The 15,794-nt window shown below is 43.5% G+C and overlaps 1 protein-coding gene across 1 annotated transcript in view; it reads right to left on the reverse strand.

The window, feature by feature from the left end:
* ip6k1 (inositol hexakisphosphate kinase 1) overlaps window positions 1-15,794 on the reverse strand; it is an 82,861-nt gene that overhangs the window by 631 nt on the left and 66,436 nt on the right. The window contains exons 6-9 of the mRNA XM_084316371.1: window positions 14,977-15,140; window positions 11,119-11,294; window positions 9,097-9,330; window positions 1-822 (exon numbers count right to left, since the gene is read on the reverse strand). The exon at window positions 1-822 is cut by the window's left edge and continues 631 nt beyond it. Of these exons, the coding sequence (XP_084172497.1) occupies window positions 1-822; window positions 9,097-9,330; window positions 11,119-11,294; window positions 14,977-15,140 (1,396 nt within the window). The remainder of the gene's footprint in view (window positions 823-9,096; window positions 9,331-11,118; window positions 11,295-14,976; window positions 15,141-15,794) is intronic.

Here is a 15,794-nt window from a genome sequence, read left to right on the forward strand (position 1 = left end):
CCCGCGGAAGCCCTTGAAGGTGGAGTGCGCAAAGTCAATCATCCGTACGTCCACCAGAGGGGGCTGCTGGGGAGCGGTTTGGGGTTGAGGGGGGAGGGGGAAGGAGGAGGGGTGCAGGGGTTCTGAGGGAGGGCGCGGCTGTGACAGAGGGCTCGGAGGAGGCGGCGGAGTGGGAAACGAGATCAGCTTGGAGACGGGGGGAGAGAGGGGGGGCGGCGGGGGCTTGTAGTCTGTCGTCTGGAGGACGCGGGGGAGGAGGGGGCGTGGCTTTGGGCGAGGGGGGGAGGGCGCGGGCTCTGCCACGGGTCCTAGCCCCACCCCTACGCCCAGCCCCACCCCCCCCGGGTCCTTCAGGTCTTTCTCGCAGGGGACCAACGGCTGGCCGTCAGGGGCCACAACAGGGGCCGTCGGCCAAGGGACACCGTGTAGCTCGCTGGGGGCCTGCGGATCCTTCACCAGGGGAACACAGGGAGGCTCAGTAGGGGCCGGTTGACTCTTCATCCAGGGGCCACCGGGAGGCTCAGTAGGGGCCGGTTGACTCTTCATCCAGGGGCCACCGGGAGGCTCAGTAGGGGCCGGTTGACTCTTCATCCAGGGGCCACCGGGAGGCTCAGTAGGGGCCGGTTGACTCTTCATCCAGGGGCCACCGGGAGGCTCAGTAGGGGCCGGTTGACTCTTCATCCAGGGGCCACTGGGTGGATCAGTAGGGGCCGGTTGACTCTTCATCCAGGGGCCACTGGGTGGTGCTTCAGTAGGAGCTTTCTGTCGGGTTGTCTGCTGCTCAGCGGTGGGGAGGGATGGGATGGACGGGCCCTCAGGCTCCTGCGAAACAAATCAAACCAAATGTCATTTCACTCAGTCACGGCCGCGGGGCGACGACGGTGGACCGACACCACGTGTAAATATTCTGTAAGCCGTGTAATACATTCATAGGGTGTAGTTCCACAGTACAAGTATCTACAGGCATGGCATACACCAGAAGATGAATACAGAATACATCGGAAGATGAATACAGAATACACCAGAAGATGAATACAGAATACACCAGAAGATGAATACAGAATACACCAGAAGATGAATACAGAATACACCAGAAGATGAATACAGAATACACCAGAAGATGAATACAGAATACATCGGAAGATGAATACAGAATACATCGGAAGATGAATACAGAATACACCGGAAGATGAATACAGAATACACCGGAAGATGAATACAGAATACACCAGAAGATGAATACAGAATACACCAGAAGATGAATACAGAATACACCAGAAGATGAATACAGAATACATCGGAAGATGAATACAGAATACATCGGAAGATGAATACAGAATACATCGGAAGATGAATACAGAATACACCGGAAGATGAATACAGAATACACCGGAAGATGAATACAGAATACATCGGAAGATGAATACAGAATACATCGGAAGATGAATACAGAATACACCAGAAGATGAATACAGAATACATCGGAAGATGAATACAGAATACATCGGAAGATGAATACAGAATACATCGGAAGATGAATACAGAATACACCAGAAGATGAATACAGAATACACCAGAAGATGAATACAGAATACATCAGAAGATGAATACAGAATACATCAGAAGATGAATACAGAATACACCAGAAGATGAATACAGAATACATCGGAAGATGAATACAGAATACACCGGAAGATGAATACAGAATACACCAGAAGATGAATACAGAATACTACAGAATACACCAGAAGATGAATACAGAATACATTGGAAGATGAATACAGAATACACCAGAAGATGAATACAGAATACATCAGAAGATGAATACAGAATACATCAGAAGATGAATACAGAATACACCAGAAGATGAATACAGAATACATCGGAAGATGAATACAGAATACACCAGAAGATGAATACAGAATACATCAGAAGATGAATACAGAATACACCAGAAGATGAATACAGAATACACCAGAAGATGAATACAGAATACTACAGAATACACCAGAAGATGAATACAGAATACATCAGAAGATGAATACAGAATACACCAGAAGATGAATACAGAATACACCAGAAGATGAATACAGAATACACCAGAAGATGAATACAGAATACACCAGAAGATGAATACAGAATACATCAGAAGATGAATACAGAATACACCAGAAGATGAATACAGAATACATCAGAAGATGAATACAGAATACATCAGAAGATGAATACAGAATACATCAGAAGATGAATACAGAATACATCAGAAGATGAATACAGAATACATCAGAAGATGAATACAGAATACACCAGAAGATGAATACAGAATACATCAGAAGATGAATACAGAATACACCAGAAGATGAATACAGAATACTACAGAATACACCAGAAGATGAATACAGAATACATTGGAAGATGAATACAGAATACATCAGAAGATGAATACAGAATACATCAGAAGATGAATACAGAATACTACAGAATACACCAGAAGATGAATACAGAATACATCAGAAGATGAATACAGAATACATCAGAAGATGAATACAGAATACACCAGAAGATGAATACAGAATAGACCAGAAGATGAATACAGAATACTACAGAATACACCAGAAGATGAATACAGAATACACCAGAAGATGAATACAGAATACATCAGAAGATGAATACAGAATACACCAGAAGATGAATACAGAATACATCAGAAGATGAATACAGAATACATCAGAAGATGAATACAGAATACATCAGAAGATGAATACAGAATACACCAGAAGATGAATACAGAATACATCAGAAGATGAATACAGAATACACCAGAAGATGAATACAGAATACACCAGAAGATGAATACAGAATACATCAGAAGATGAATACAGAATACATCAGAAGATGAATACAGAATACATCAGAAGATGAAACTACTAGTGTTGTCGCGGGGCGGTTGTTAGTATCGGTGCATTTCTCTACACTGAGCTGAAATATAACTATTGCACATAAATTAGGTAAATAAATATTAACAATATTTATTTACAACACATAAATATTAACTTATTTACAATTATACATACAGTAGTGACAACACATATGAACTATTTACAATACAGGGAGGCACATGTATACAACACTCATAACTATTTACAACCAGTGTCAGAGCGAGCGCACTCAAGTTGTTCGGAGATCCTGAGGGCTCAGAGTAGAGAGCACACTGGACGCTCTGACCAAAGAGTCAGTTTATCAGAGCGGAGCAGATTTTCACCCGTTTCATCTTTTCGGATTTTTCCCGTTTTTAATTTTTCCTGTTTTCAGATTTCTCTGATTTTATATTTTTTCCTTTGGATTTAACAAAAAAACAATACAAATTATGTTTTTAACTAACTTTCATAACAGTACATCTGCAAACAGTGCCAGTGTAGTTCAATGTTCAGTGCCAGTTAGGTTATGAAGTTTCTTTTTTTCCATTCAGTTCAGTTCAATGCAGTTCAACTGCCAGTGCAGTGCAATAACTAAATAATAATTAAATAATACAAAATAATTAGGGATGTCCGATATTATCGGCCTACCGATATTATCGGCCGATATCGCCATTAAAATGTGATATCGGAAAATATCGGTATCGGTTTTCAAATTTTTTATTATTATATTATTTTTTTACATTTCTAAAACCTTTATTTACCCAGGCAAGCATGTAAGAACAAATTCTGATTTTATTTATTGTCAAAAGTATGCATAATGTTGTGTTAATTCCACAACAAGAGATATGTAATGTTAATTACCTGAAATTATAAAACATTTTGAGGGGGGAAACCCTGCATATATCGGTATCGGTTGATATCGGTATCGGAAATTAAGAGTTGGACAATATCGGTATATCGGTATCGGTAAAAAAGCCAATATCGAGCATCCCTAAAAATAATAATTTGCTTAAAAGAAACCAGAAAAAAACTGTAAAGTGTAATTTATTTCAAAGAGATGTCCTTTAACACTTTGAGTGCCAATGACGAGATTAGTTATGCTAACTCGCCATGCCGTTGAGTGCCAATGACGAGTTTTCTCGTTTTTTTAATCGTTATTTCTTTTATTAGTGATATCCATTCAAGGGCAAATACCGCCGCCTATCGTCTCCCGGATGGTATGGCACATCATTGGATTGGATTGGGTGGCCATGTGCATCAGAAAAAAAGTCCGGTCCGGGGTTTTCCCATCTCTGGCAAGCAGTATCGTGTTACCAGATTGACTGAGGACCCTCAGAGCAGCGTCGATCATGTGTTTTGGACTATAATGTTGGGTCAATAAACACGATCAATATTTGGAATGGCGATCAGGAATTGGATTCATCTTTTTGCAGAACATCTGATGTGAGGTAAGGACTCTATTTTACCAGTATTGGGTTAAATCAGATGTTTTTTTCATAGTGATCACAACGTGTCTGTGTGTGTCAGGGTTAGAAATTAAAAAAAAAATTCAAGGGCTTTTTTTGCCCCCCTTAATTGATTTTCGGGGGCTTTTTTTGTATTTCGGGGGCACTGAATTTTTATGATAATTAACATAAGGATTATAAAACATTGTTGACACTTTTTTTACAGTCTTTGTCCCTATGTTTGATAATGTAATGTTAATGTCTCCATATATAGGGCTCTACGCTAACCTTTTTCCCAAGGAGCACATGTGCTCCTAAATAAAATGTTAATAAATAAAATCTAAATAAAAATTTAGGAGCACACAAAGAAATTTAGGAGCACAGTGAAAATTGTTCAAGTAACACAGAGTTTATTAACTATTTATCACATGCATATTATACTGTGCGTGTGCACACTATGAATTGAAAATGGGGGACCCTGATGTAAACAAGACGAAAGTCTTTCTCTGGTCTGCATCCCCTTAACAATTGTGTGTATTGAGCTGTACTGTATTGTACCCATTCTGCAATCTGTTAATAAAGTTTTCAATCAATCAAACGCAAAGGATATCGGTTGTCAAGCTGCTTTTGTATGTTGTAGTGTTGTTATGATACCAACATTTTGACTTTGATACAGATAGGAAAGGTAATGGAATATATTATTAGATGACAGAACATTGAAAATTCTTTATACAATTATTTAATTCATTATGAAATAGAAATTCCGTTTTTGGGTGGAACGTTTGTTGCAAGGAGCTAGGGAGGCGGGGACCGCTGCGTGTTACACACAACACGGAGAAATGTCCAAGCGTCTAGCTGCTTCGGTGCGTCGTTAACGTTAACGTCGGAAGAAATTCCCCACTAAGCCCTAAATTCAGAGCAGAGCAGTATCCTAATGACTTTTATGCTTCAGTCGATAAGGTGTTTTGCGAATTCTGTCAACATACCGTGGGGACTGGACCCGCAAAAACACGTGCGAATATCACTTCAAAAAACCATGTCAGCCGGATTCCTCTTTCTCCTCGTCTCTCTTTTGCTCAAAATAAAAATGAATGGGCTTCATGGCTGGCTGATTTTTTTTGCGTTGTCTGATTCTGAATGCATAACTTGCCTAAGCCGGTACCGTGACTTTGTTTTCGGGCGCTACTGTGATTGGACGTTTATGCGCCTTGTGTAATGTGGGACTATTAACAGCGGAGCTGTTTTTTTTTAATCGTCACTCGTCTCGAGTAAATGATTTTTCCGGGTCGCGCACACACACACATATTATTAGGGGCAAATACAAGGGAAATGCTCGCACTGTAGATCATATATATAATTATATATATAATTAGTAAACTGTCGGGGGCATTTTCTGCCCCCCTTAACTGATTTTCGAGGGCATTTTGTCCATTTTCAAGGGCATTTTCCCCCGAGCCCCCGTTAATTTCGAACCCTGGTGTGTGTGTGTATGACGTTAGCGCTGACCAGGTCATGGATAATAGATTTTTCAGCCCGCTTCTCTAACGTGCATAAGTACACATATACTATCGATAATCTAGCGTTTATTTGAAAACTATTCATAAATCAGCCGAAAAATTACGTGTTTTGTGTATTCCACCAAAGGGCTATTATTGTGGAATTTCTCTGAAATGACTAGAACTCTCCGAAACTATACTCGTATTCAAAACGGTATAAAACGGAAATGTACCAACGAAAAAACAATCCGTTTCGTACATGTTGACTGCAAGCAAGTCATTGATAAGCGAGGGGTGTTTTAGACCCATAGCCATAATTTAAGATATAGTTTAAGCGTTCGCAAATATCCCCGACCTCCCATTGACTAAAGCGCTGGCACGGAAGGGGTTATCTGGGCATAGGGGGCGTGGCTCTCAATGTGTTAAAGGTTAATGCTTCTCCCCATCTCTGGCTGACATCACCATTGTGATACATGATGGTTAGGCCTTTGTGTTTTCCTCAGTGAGGGATTCTCTTTTGTCGGTCAGCAGCGTTTTCAGGGATTAAAGCAAAGTCATATTATTATATATCTTAGTTTAAACCTCCACTGTATTTTTTTTTAATAGCGTTAGCGTTTTAAGGGAGCCTACTTGTTTCGGTTTCGTCGATAATCCAATGTACAGTCCCCCCCCCCCCCCCACCCAACCTACCCAACCTCCTCCAACAATCAATCAATCAATATTTAACAGATTGCAGAATGGGTACAATACAGTACGGCTCAATACACACAATTGTTAAGGGGATGCAGACCAGAGAAAGACTTTCGTCTCGTTTACATCAGGGTCCCCCATTTTCAATTCATAGTGACATACATGACATACTACAGGTATATAGTAATGTTACATTTGTGACATATACGATATGCAAATATACAGTACTGTTACCCATAGATCCTAACAGAGATTATATACATATGGGGAGGAGACTGTACATTAGGAGGGGGTACTGTGAAGTAACACGACAATGACAAATGTGTTGTTTCTGTTTTTCTTTTTGACATAGTTGCGGCACACGGAACAAGTTAACAACTCACCACTACAGACAGTCCCCAGTAGCCTAGGCCCTAGCCAGTCTCTTCAAACTTCCTCTCGCAACTTTCTTTTATTAGGTGGTGCCGCTTATCCTTTTCGTCTGAGAACACCGCGGTGGGTTATCTTTTTAGTGGCCGGCTTACTTCTTCCATTAACGTCATTATGCCAACGTTAGCTAATCGGTATAGCAGGCGTGCGTAACGTTAAGTGCAAGCAGGTACATAAGCAGGTGGTGGATGTGACGTCGGTAAACAAGGAGAGATTTAAGACTCGTGTTTTCTGACATGCGTTTCTACTGGATCTACTGCCTGTTCATGGTCTATGTATGCTGAAGGTCGGTCAGACCAAGTCTAAAAGAATAAAAGTGATTAAATCTATTACTTGTGTCCTGTAGCATTTATATGTTTACATTTATATGTTTAAAGAGAATGTAGCGTATATCAGCCTATGATTTATGGTAAAGTCTATTCCCGCGGGGATGAGTCATCTCCGTCAAAACATCTCCTGACTTTTTCTTCAGGCAAAGTCATTCTTATTTTAACCTCCACTGTATATTTATATTTAATAGCGTTAGCTAAAAGGAAAAGACAACCCGTATCGGGGTCTGACAGCACTACAATTACATTTTCATATAATAACAGGCTGAGACTCACCGGTAGAGCCGTCGTGCCGCCGCTAACCCTTCAATAAGCTTTGTGGTCCGGGCATAAATGTGTCCATAAATCCATTTAGTTAGATCTCATCCAACACCGTCTGAATGTATCTTGCGATTATTTTTTTAATTTTTTTTATTATTGCAAAACAAAACTTATTAAAAGTCAGTACTCAACACACAATGTATAATGAAACTTTCAGTAAAGGTGGTTAAAATATATGCAAGTACAGAAACAGGATAAAGCAAAAATAGTCAATAATAACATTTTAACCGTATACCGTGTATATCCAGCGAAGTTACAATTATATAAATGTTAGTATATAATATACCCCGAATACCTATTTTCTAAAACCCTACACACATATGCTCCAGCTCAAATCCCCCCCTCCCGGACCCCCTCTTGGATAGTACCTCCATTATCCCTCACTCCTAACCAGACATCACCATTATAGGCTAGCTTTTATTCTCTCCACCACTTCTAACCACATTAACATTTTGGATTCATTGAGCCCTAGAATTCTTGCTGTTGATATTTCTTGATATATCACATCAAGATATGTAAGAAACCACACTTTCCGGCACATTTTTTCCGGTTGAAACCAACGTGATGCAATCAGTTTTTTAGCTACTGTGATACCCGATAAAACCAATCTTTTTAGTTGTGGGTTCACTGCAAACTCAAAAACATCATTCAATAGCAATACCGCGGGGTGTACAGGTATATTCCAAAATACGAGTATTGATAATTGTTGGGACACATCTTCCCAGAATGCCTTAACTGGTGGGCAGTCCCAATACATGTGCATAAATGTTCCTTCGTCCCCATTTGTACATTGGGAGCATTTGGAGTTTTGTATAAGCCCCATTTTGCACAGCCTTATAGGAGTCAAGTATGATCTGTGAATATAGTTCAGATTGATTTGTTGATGATCCGGGTTCCTTGATGTAAGTCGGACATTTGCCCAGGCTCCTTGCCAATCAAAGTCATTTTCCAGGTCTGGTATATCCCTCCTCCAGACATTGTCTAGTTGAAGGGTTTCGTACGAGGACGTTAGTAATTGTGAATAAAAACCTGATACAAAACCTCCCAATGTATTTCTGTCATAGAAAAATTTGTGGTATCTGTGGTGTTCAATTGGTATGTGTAATGGAACACCGTGAGATCTCATACAAAGTTTTAACTGTATGTAAAAAAGCCATGTGGACTCGGTGAGGTTAAACTTTATGCATATTTCTTATATTTTCTTTTCTTATCATATATCTTGCGATTATTATACATTTCCGACGACAAACTATTAGCGCAATCCGGTCTCTCAAGTCGCTGCGTTCCTGCCGATTGTCTTGAATGTATATGCAGCTGTTTGTGATATCATGCCTTAAATTGCCCCTTTTTTTTTATTGAATTGAATTGAATTGAATACAGGATCTCAGGACTCAGTGCACACAGGCTCAGATGATGATGATACATGATAAGGTTATGTTTTGGGGGTTCAGGGGTCACGGTTACTTACCTTTCCTTCGTAAATGATGAGTAGAGAGGAAGAGTAGAACCGATAGGACGCCTGCCTCTCAAGCACCGCCTTCAGGCTGCGCAGCTTGCTCAGCATTGGCTCAAAGAGGTCCCGCCTCAGCCCCTGCCCGTTATGCATGTACTGGTGGAGGGCGTGGCGGAAGCCCTCGATTGACAGGCCGCGCCCGTAATACTTATTCCTGCACAAGTAGTGGCCTGTGTCCATTTGGTAAACCTAGAGAGAGGGGAGAAAAGAGAGGAAATATAGTAAGAGTAGCTCAACTGCCGCCACAACACTGGGCGACTGGGTTCAGGTCTGCTATTAATAGTATTAACAGTGTGACATTGTATCCCTAGATGCAGCACTGAACGGCACAGGAAGTCCTTCATTCAGACAGACATCAGACTTTACAACGCATCACTGTGACTCACTGCATCACTGAGCACAGAGTGGCAGTTACCATCTTCCTGGACTTTTTACTTTTAAAACAACACTGTTCAATATTACACTTACTGTAGACTTCTGTATATATATATATATTTTTTTTTATTATGTTTTTGGTAGATTTTTTATTGGTTCATTTGGACAGTCCGGCAGAGAGGAAGGATGGGAGGAGATACGGGGGAGGAGACATGCGGCAAAGGTCGCCTGGGTCCGGGAGTCGAACCCGGGACGGCCGCGTTGCACTGCAGTGCTGACTTCTGTATATATATTTCTTTTAAACTTTGACCAGTCAGCTGGTTCTTTTAGCGTTTATCGCTTTTTTCTGGTCAAGCATGACCGACAGAAACAGGTTGAATGGGGTATAGATCGGGGGAAAGACACTCTGAGAAAATACGGCGAGTCCGGGAGTCGAACTCGTGTACCCCAGATCCGTGACGCGCACGGTTGTCCCCGACGCCGAAATAGCGTCCGAGGTACGCGGTGAGCTACTGGAGCTCCCCTTCTGTATATTTTTACTGTATATTTTATACTAGAATGTATATACATAACATACGAAATGTTGAATCCCGGTCTGTACTCTATTATTATTATTATCTTACTCTTAGGCCTATTCTATTCTTAGGCAATTTGTTTTGTTATTCTTATTCGTGACTTTGTTCCGTCTAAATGTTTACTGTGAGCGATTTGTAGTGTCAAATTATTTCTATTCTATTAAAAACAAGTACTATTGAAATGTTTAAATGCAGATATAAACTGGAATTCTTGGACAAGTATAATTTAGAGGAGCTTGACAATAATGTGAACTGGTATTTTTGTAATTATTTATTTATAGCTATTTATCTTTTGCTGTAGTGGATAGGTATATTATTTTTGATATTGATAGATAACTTATTACATATTATAATATGATATTGTAAGGAAGGGGCAGGACTTTCTGTCCCTTCTCAAACAAAACCATTTGTCTTTTGAGCTATGTTGACAATTGCTTCCATGTCTAGGAAGATATATTTTGTTTTATTTGTATTTGTATTTATTATTATTATTATTATTATTATTATTATTATTATTATTATTATTATTATTATTATTATTATTATTATTATTATTATTATTATTATTATTTTTTGTTATTTCAAGTTTGTGTTTATGGTTGTTCGAGATAAATAAAGATCAAATCAAATGATATTGTATTACCTGCACGCCACAGACCCACAGACCCCCAGGGTGGAGTGATATTACCTGCATGCCACACAGACCCCCAGGGTGGAGTGATATTACCTGCATGCCACAGACCCACAGGGTGGAGTGATATTACCTGCACGCCACAGACCCCCCCAGGGTGGAGTGATATTACCTGCATGCCACACAAACCCCCAGGGTGGAGTGATATTACCTGCATGCCACAGACCCCCAGGGTGGAGTGATATTACCTGCATGCCACAGACCCACAGGGTGGAGTGATATTACCTGCATGCCACAGACCCACAGGGTGGAGTGATATTACCTGCATGCCACAGACCCACAGGGTGGAGTGATATTACCTGCATGCCACAGACCAACAGGGTGGAGTGATATTACCTGCATGCCACAGACCCGGACCCCCAGCGTGGCCGAGGTGCTCAGCTCACACTTCTTCATCTGCCGGGCGGCCTTGTCCTCGGAGGCGTCGTCGCCGTGCTGCCGCGTGCCCATCTTCAGGTCCAGGATGCAGGGGTAGGAGAAGTGGTGCACCACGTTCTCCAGGAGCAGGAACTCTGGGGGACCGGGGGGGTCAAGGAACCGCAACAGCAACAACAACAACAACGACACGTAACCTTTGACCTCGAGAGTCTGAGAGCAAGCGGAGGGGATGTTTCAATTTCAGTTAGTGTAGTTTCTCAAGTTTCTCAAGTTTCAAGTTTCTCAAGTTTCTTTAATAGTTGTCATACAGAAGTACAGAATACCTTTATACAAAATGCTTCTTACTGTTACGCTCCAGAGACTGTGCAAGACAAGATAAGATAAGTATGAAATAAAATAACATAGTATAGTATGTAAATTAGAAGTAAAAAAATGAGGTAAAAAAATGAGGTCACAGTGTTCAGTATAGACATATGTACAATGTTCGATTAATATGGTATATATATCACATATAATATATATTAGGGCTGTCCCCGATTTGTATAGTCGACGTGTAGTCGCAGACGTTTGCCGATAGTCGACTATTAGTAGACGATGAAAAAAAAGTATATACACGAGTATATTGATGCAGACCCTGAGCGCTGTGTGTGTGTGTGTGTGCGTGTGTGTGTGTGTGTGTGTGTGTGCATGTGTGCGTGTGTGTCTTAGACAGCTGTCTGATCTTGGTCTCTTTGAAGCAGCATGATAAAACATGGCCTCTAATCTGACATACATAACCTCTGTGGACCTGAAACATAGTGCACTGCACAACAGCTGCAGACAAAACACACACACACACACACATGCACACGCACACACACGCACGCGCCTTCAAGTCCACATATGATGATAAACAGTCATTTTAAATGCAGTCAGACAGTAAGAGACGTGTCAGTTACACAAGCAGGATGAAGTTACATCACAATAACAGACGGTATCTACCTCAAGGGTCATGAGAGCAACCGCCAATGACAGCAGATACCGATATAGCACGCACATGCATACACATGCACACATATGTATGTATGTATGTATGTATGTATGTATGTATGTATGTATGTATGTACTGTATGTATGTATGTATGTATGTATGTATGTATGTATGTATGTATGTATGTATGTATGTATGTATGTATGTATGTACTGTATGTATGTATGTATGTATGTATGTATGTATGTATGTATGTATGTATGTACTGTATGTATGTATGTATGTATGTATGTATGTATGTATGTATGTATGTATGTATGTATGTATGTATGTATGTATGTATGTATGTATGTATGTATGTATGTATGTATGTATGTACGTACGTATGTACTGTATGTATGCATGTATGTATGTACTGTATGTATGTATGTATGTATGTATGTATGTATGTATGTATGTATGTATGTATGTATGTATGTATGTATGTATGTATGTATGTATGTATGTACTGTATGTATGTATGTATGTATGTATGTATGTATGTATGTATGTATGTATGTATGTATGTATGTATGTATGTATGTATGTATGTGTGCATGCGTGCGTACGTCCGTCCGTCAGTCCGCCCGCCCGCATGCCCGAGAGCAGCGGTTCCCAAACTTTTTTGGCCATGCACCCCCTGTCACCTCCCGACCTAGCTGACGCACCCCCCCCCCCCCCCAATGCCCAACATAAAAAAGACAACACAGTCTATTCATAGGCGCACTAAAGGCATCAGGTTTAATCCAATAAGAACACATACCAAAGTATGACAAACAAAATAAAATACTTCACCACACGAAAGAACAAAATGAGAATGACATGCATCTAGACTCAGAACCATGATTGGCCAAAAAACAAGAACATGGGTTGAATCCACGTCCGAGATGCATCCATATGGTGGGAAATATGTCCGTAGCTGCTCAGCGAGTTGGTTGAGGTGTTCTGTTATTAGGCTTTTTACAGGTTCACCCGCGACAACTTAGTTTCCCTCCAAGAACGCATGAAGTGTAGGGAAACACATGAGCATAATACGCTGCCACAATAATAGCGCACCGGTCCCAGTCACGCGCCTATGGCATTTTGGCAGGAAGTAAAGTGCATTTGGGATACATCTTTTTTTTTATTATTATTATTAAAATAATTTTATTTAAAAGTTTAGTAAATTTCATGATTTACACAGTGAAAATGCCCATTTGAAATACTGTATATTAGTTATATTTATTAGTAAAATAACACCACAGCACAGCCATTAGCCTTTTCATGTCACGCACCCCCAAGAGGGCTCTCGCGCACCACAAGGGGTGCGCGCACCACAGTTTGGGAACCACTGCTGTAGAGCTTCCTGGTTGGGGTGTGTGGGGTGTGTGAGGGGATACTGTGTAGAGCTTCCTGGTTGGGGTGTGTGGGGTGTGTGAGAGGATACTGTAGAGCTTCCTGGTTGGGGTGTGTGGGGTGTGTGAGGGGATACTGTGTAGAGCTTCCTGGTTGGGGTGTGTGGGGTGTGTGAGAGGATACTGTAGAGCTTCCTGGTTGGGGTGTGTGGGGTGTGTGAGAGGATACTGTAGAGCTTCCTGGTTGGGGTGTGTGGGGCGTGTGAGGGGATACTGTAGAGCTTCCTGGTTGGGGTGTGTGGGGTGTGTGAGGGGATACTGTAGAGCTTCCTGGTTGGGGTGTGTGGGGTGTGTGAGAGGATACTGTAGAGCTTCCTGGTTGGGGTGTGTGGGGTGTGTGAGAGGATACTGTAGAGCTTCCTGGTTGGGGTGTGTGAGGGGATACTGTAGAGCTTCCTGGTTGGGGTGTGTGGGGTGTGTGAGAGGATACTGTAGAGCTTCCTGGTTGGGGTGTGTGGGGTGTGTGAGAGGATACTGTAGAGCTTCCTGGTTGGGGTGTGTGGGGTGTGTGAGGGGATACTGTGTAGAGCTTCCTGGTTGGGGTGTGTGGGGTGTGTGAGAGGATACTGTAGAGCTTCCTGGTTGGGGTGTGTGGGGTGTGTGAGAGGATACTGTAGAGCTTCCTGGTTGGGGTGTGTGGGGTGTGTGAGGGGATACTGTAGAGCTTCCTGGTTGGGGTGTGTGGGGTGTGTGAGAGGATACTGTAGAGCTTCCTGGTTGGGGTGTGTGGGGTGTGTGAGGGGATACTGTAGAGCTTCCTGGTTGGGGTGTGTGAGAGGATACTGTAGAGCTTCCTGGTTGGGGTGTGTGGTGTGTGTGAGGGGATACTGTAGAGCTTCCTGGTTGGGGTGTGTGGGGTGTGTGAGAGGATACTGTAGAGCTTCCTGGTTGGGGTGTGTGGTGTGTGTGAGGGGATACTGTAGAGCTTCCTGGTTGGGGTGTGTGGGGTGTGTGAGGGGATACTGTAGAGCTTCCTGGTTGGGGTGTGTGGGGCGTGTGAGAGGATACTGTAGAGCTTCCTGGTTGGGGTGTGTGGGGGGTGTGAGAGGATACTGTAGAGCTTCCTGGTTGGGGTGTGTGGGGTGTGTGAGAGGCTACTGTAGCGCTTCCTGGTTGGGGTGTGTGGGGTGTGTGAGAGGATACTGTAGCGCTTCCTGGTTGGGGTGTGTGGGGTGTGTGAGAGGATACTGTAGAGCTTCCTGGTTGGGGTGTGTGGGGTGTGTGAGAGGATACTGTAGCGCTTCCTGGTTGGGGTGTGTGGGGTGTGTGAGAGGCTACTGTAGCGCTTCCTGGTTGGGGTGTGTGGGGTGTGTGAGGGGATACTGTAGAGCTTCCTGGTTGGGGTGTGTGGGGTGTGTGAGAGGCTACTGTAGCGCTTCCTGGTTGGGGTGTGTGGGGTGTGTGAGAGGATACTGTAGAGCTTGCGGTCCTTGCTCTGGGACCTCATGCGGCTGAGGTGCTGGCGGTGGCAGCGCAGGGACCAGGGGTTGTGGCTCAGCTCCCTGGAGCCGTCGGACATCTGGAAGGGAAGCACACAGCCCTGCAGCTCCAGCCGGGGACTCTTCAACTCTCCAAGACTAGAGGAGAGGAGAGAGGGGAGGGGAGGGGAGGAGGGGAGAGAGGGGAGAGAGGAGGGGAGGGGGGAGAGGAGAGGGGAGGAGGGGAGGGGAGGAGGGGAGAGAGGAGGGGAGGGGGGAGAGGAGAGGAGAGAGAGGAGAGGGGAGAGAGAAGGAGGGGGAGGGGAGAGAGGAGGGGAGGGGGGAGAGGAGAGGAGAGAGAGGAGAGAGAGGAGGGGGAGGGGAGGAGGGGGAGGGGAGGGGAGGAGGGGAGAGAGGAGGAGAGGAGAGGAGAGGAGAGGAGAGGGGAGAGGAGAGGGGAGAGAGGAGAGAGGAAGGGAGGGGGGAGAGGAGAGGGGAGAGAGAAGGAGGGGGAGGGGAGAGGAGAGGGGAGAGAGGAGGGGAGGGAGGAGGGGAGGGGGGAGAGGAGAGGGGAGAAGAGGAGGGGAGGAGAGGAGGGGCGAGGAGATGAGGAGCGGGGGGAGAGGAGAGAGGAGAGGAGGGGGAGGAGAGGGCAGAGGAGAGAGGAGAGAGGAGGAAAGGGGAGGGGGAGAGGAGAGGAGAGAGGAGAGGAGAGGGGAGAGGAGGGAGAGGAGAGGAGAGGAGAGGAGAGGAGAGGAGAGGAGAGGAGAGGAGAGGAGAGGAGAGGAGAGGAGAGGAGAGGAGAGGAGAGGA

Source organism: Notolepis coatsorum (assembly GCF_963971535.1).
Source record: "Notolepis coatsorum genome assembly, chromosome: 6".
Lineage (NCBI taxonomy): Eukaryota > Metazoa > Chordata > Actinopteri > Aulopiformes > Paralepididae > Notolepis > Notolepis coatsorum.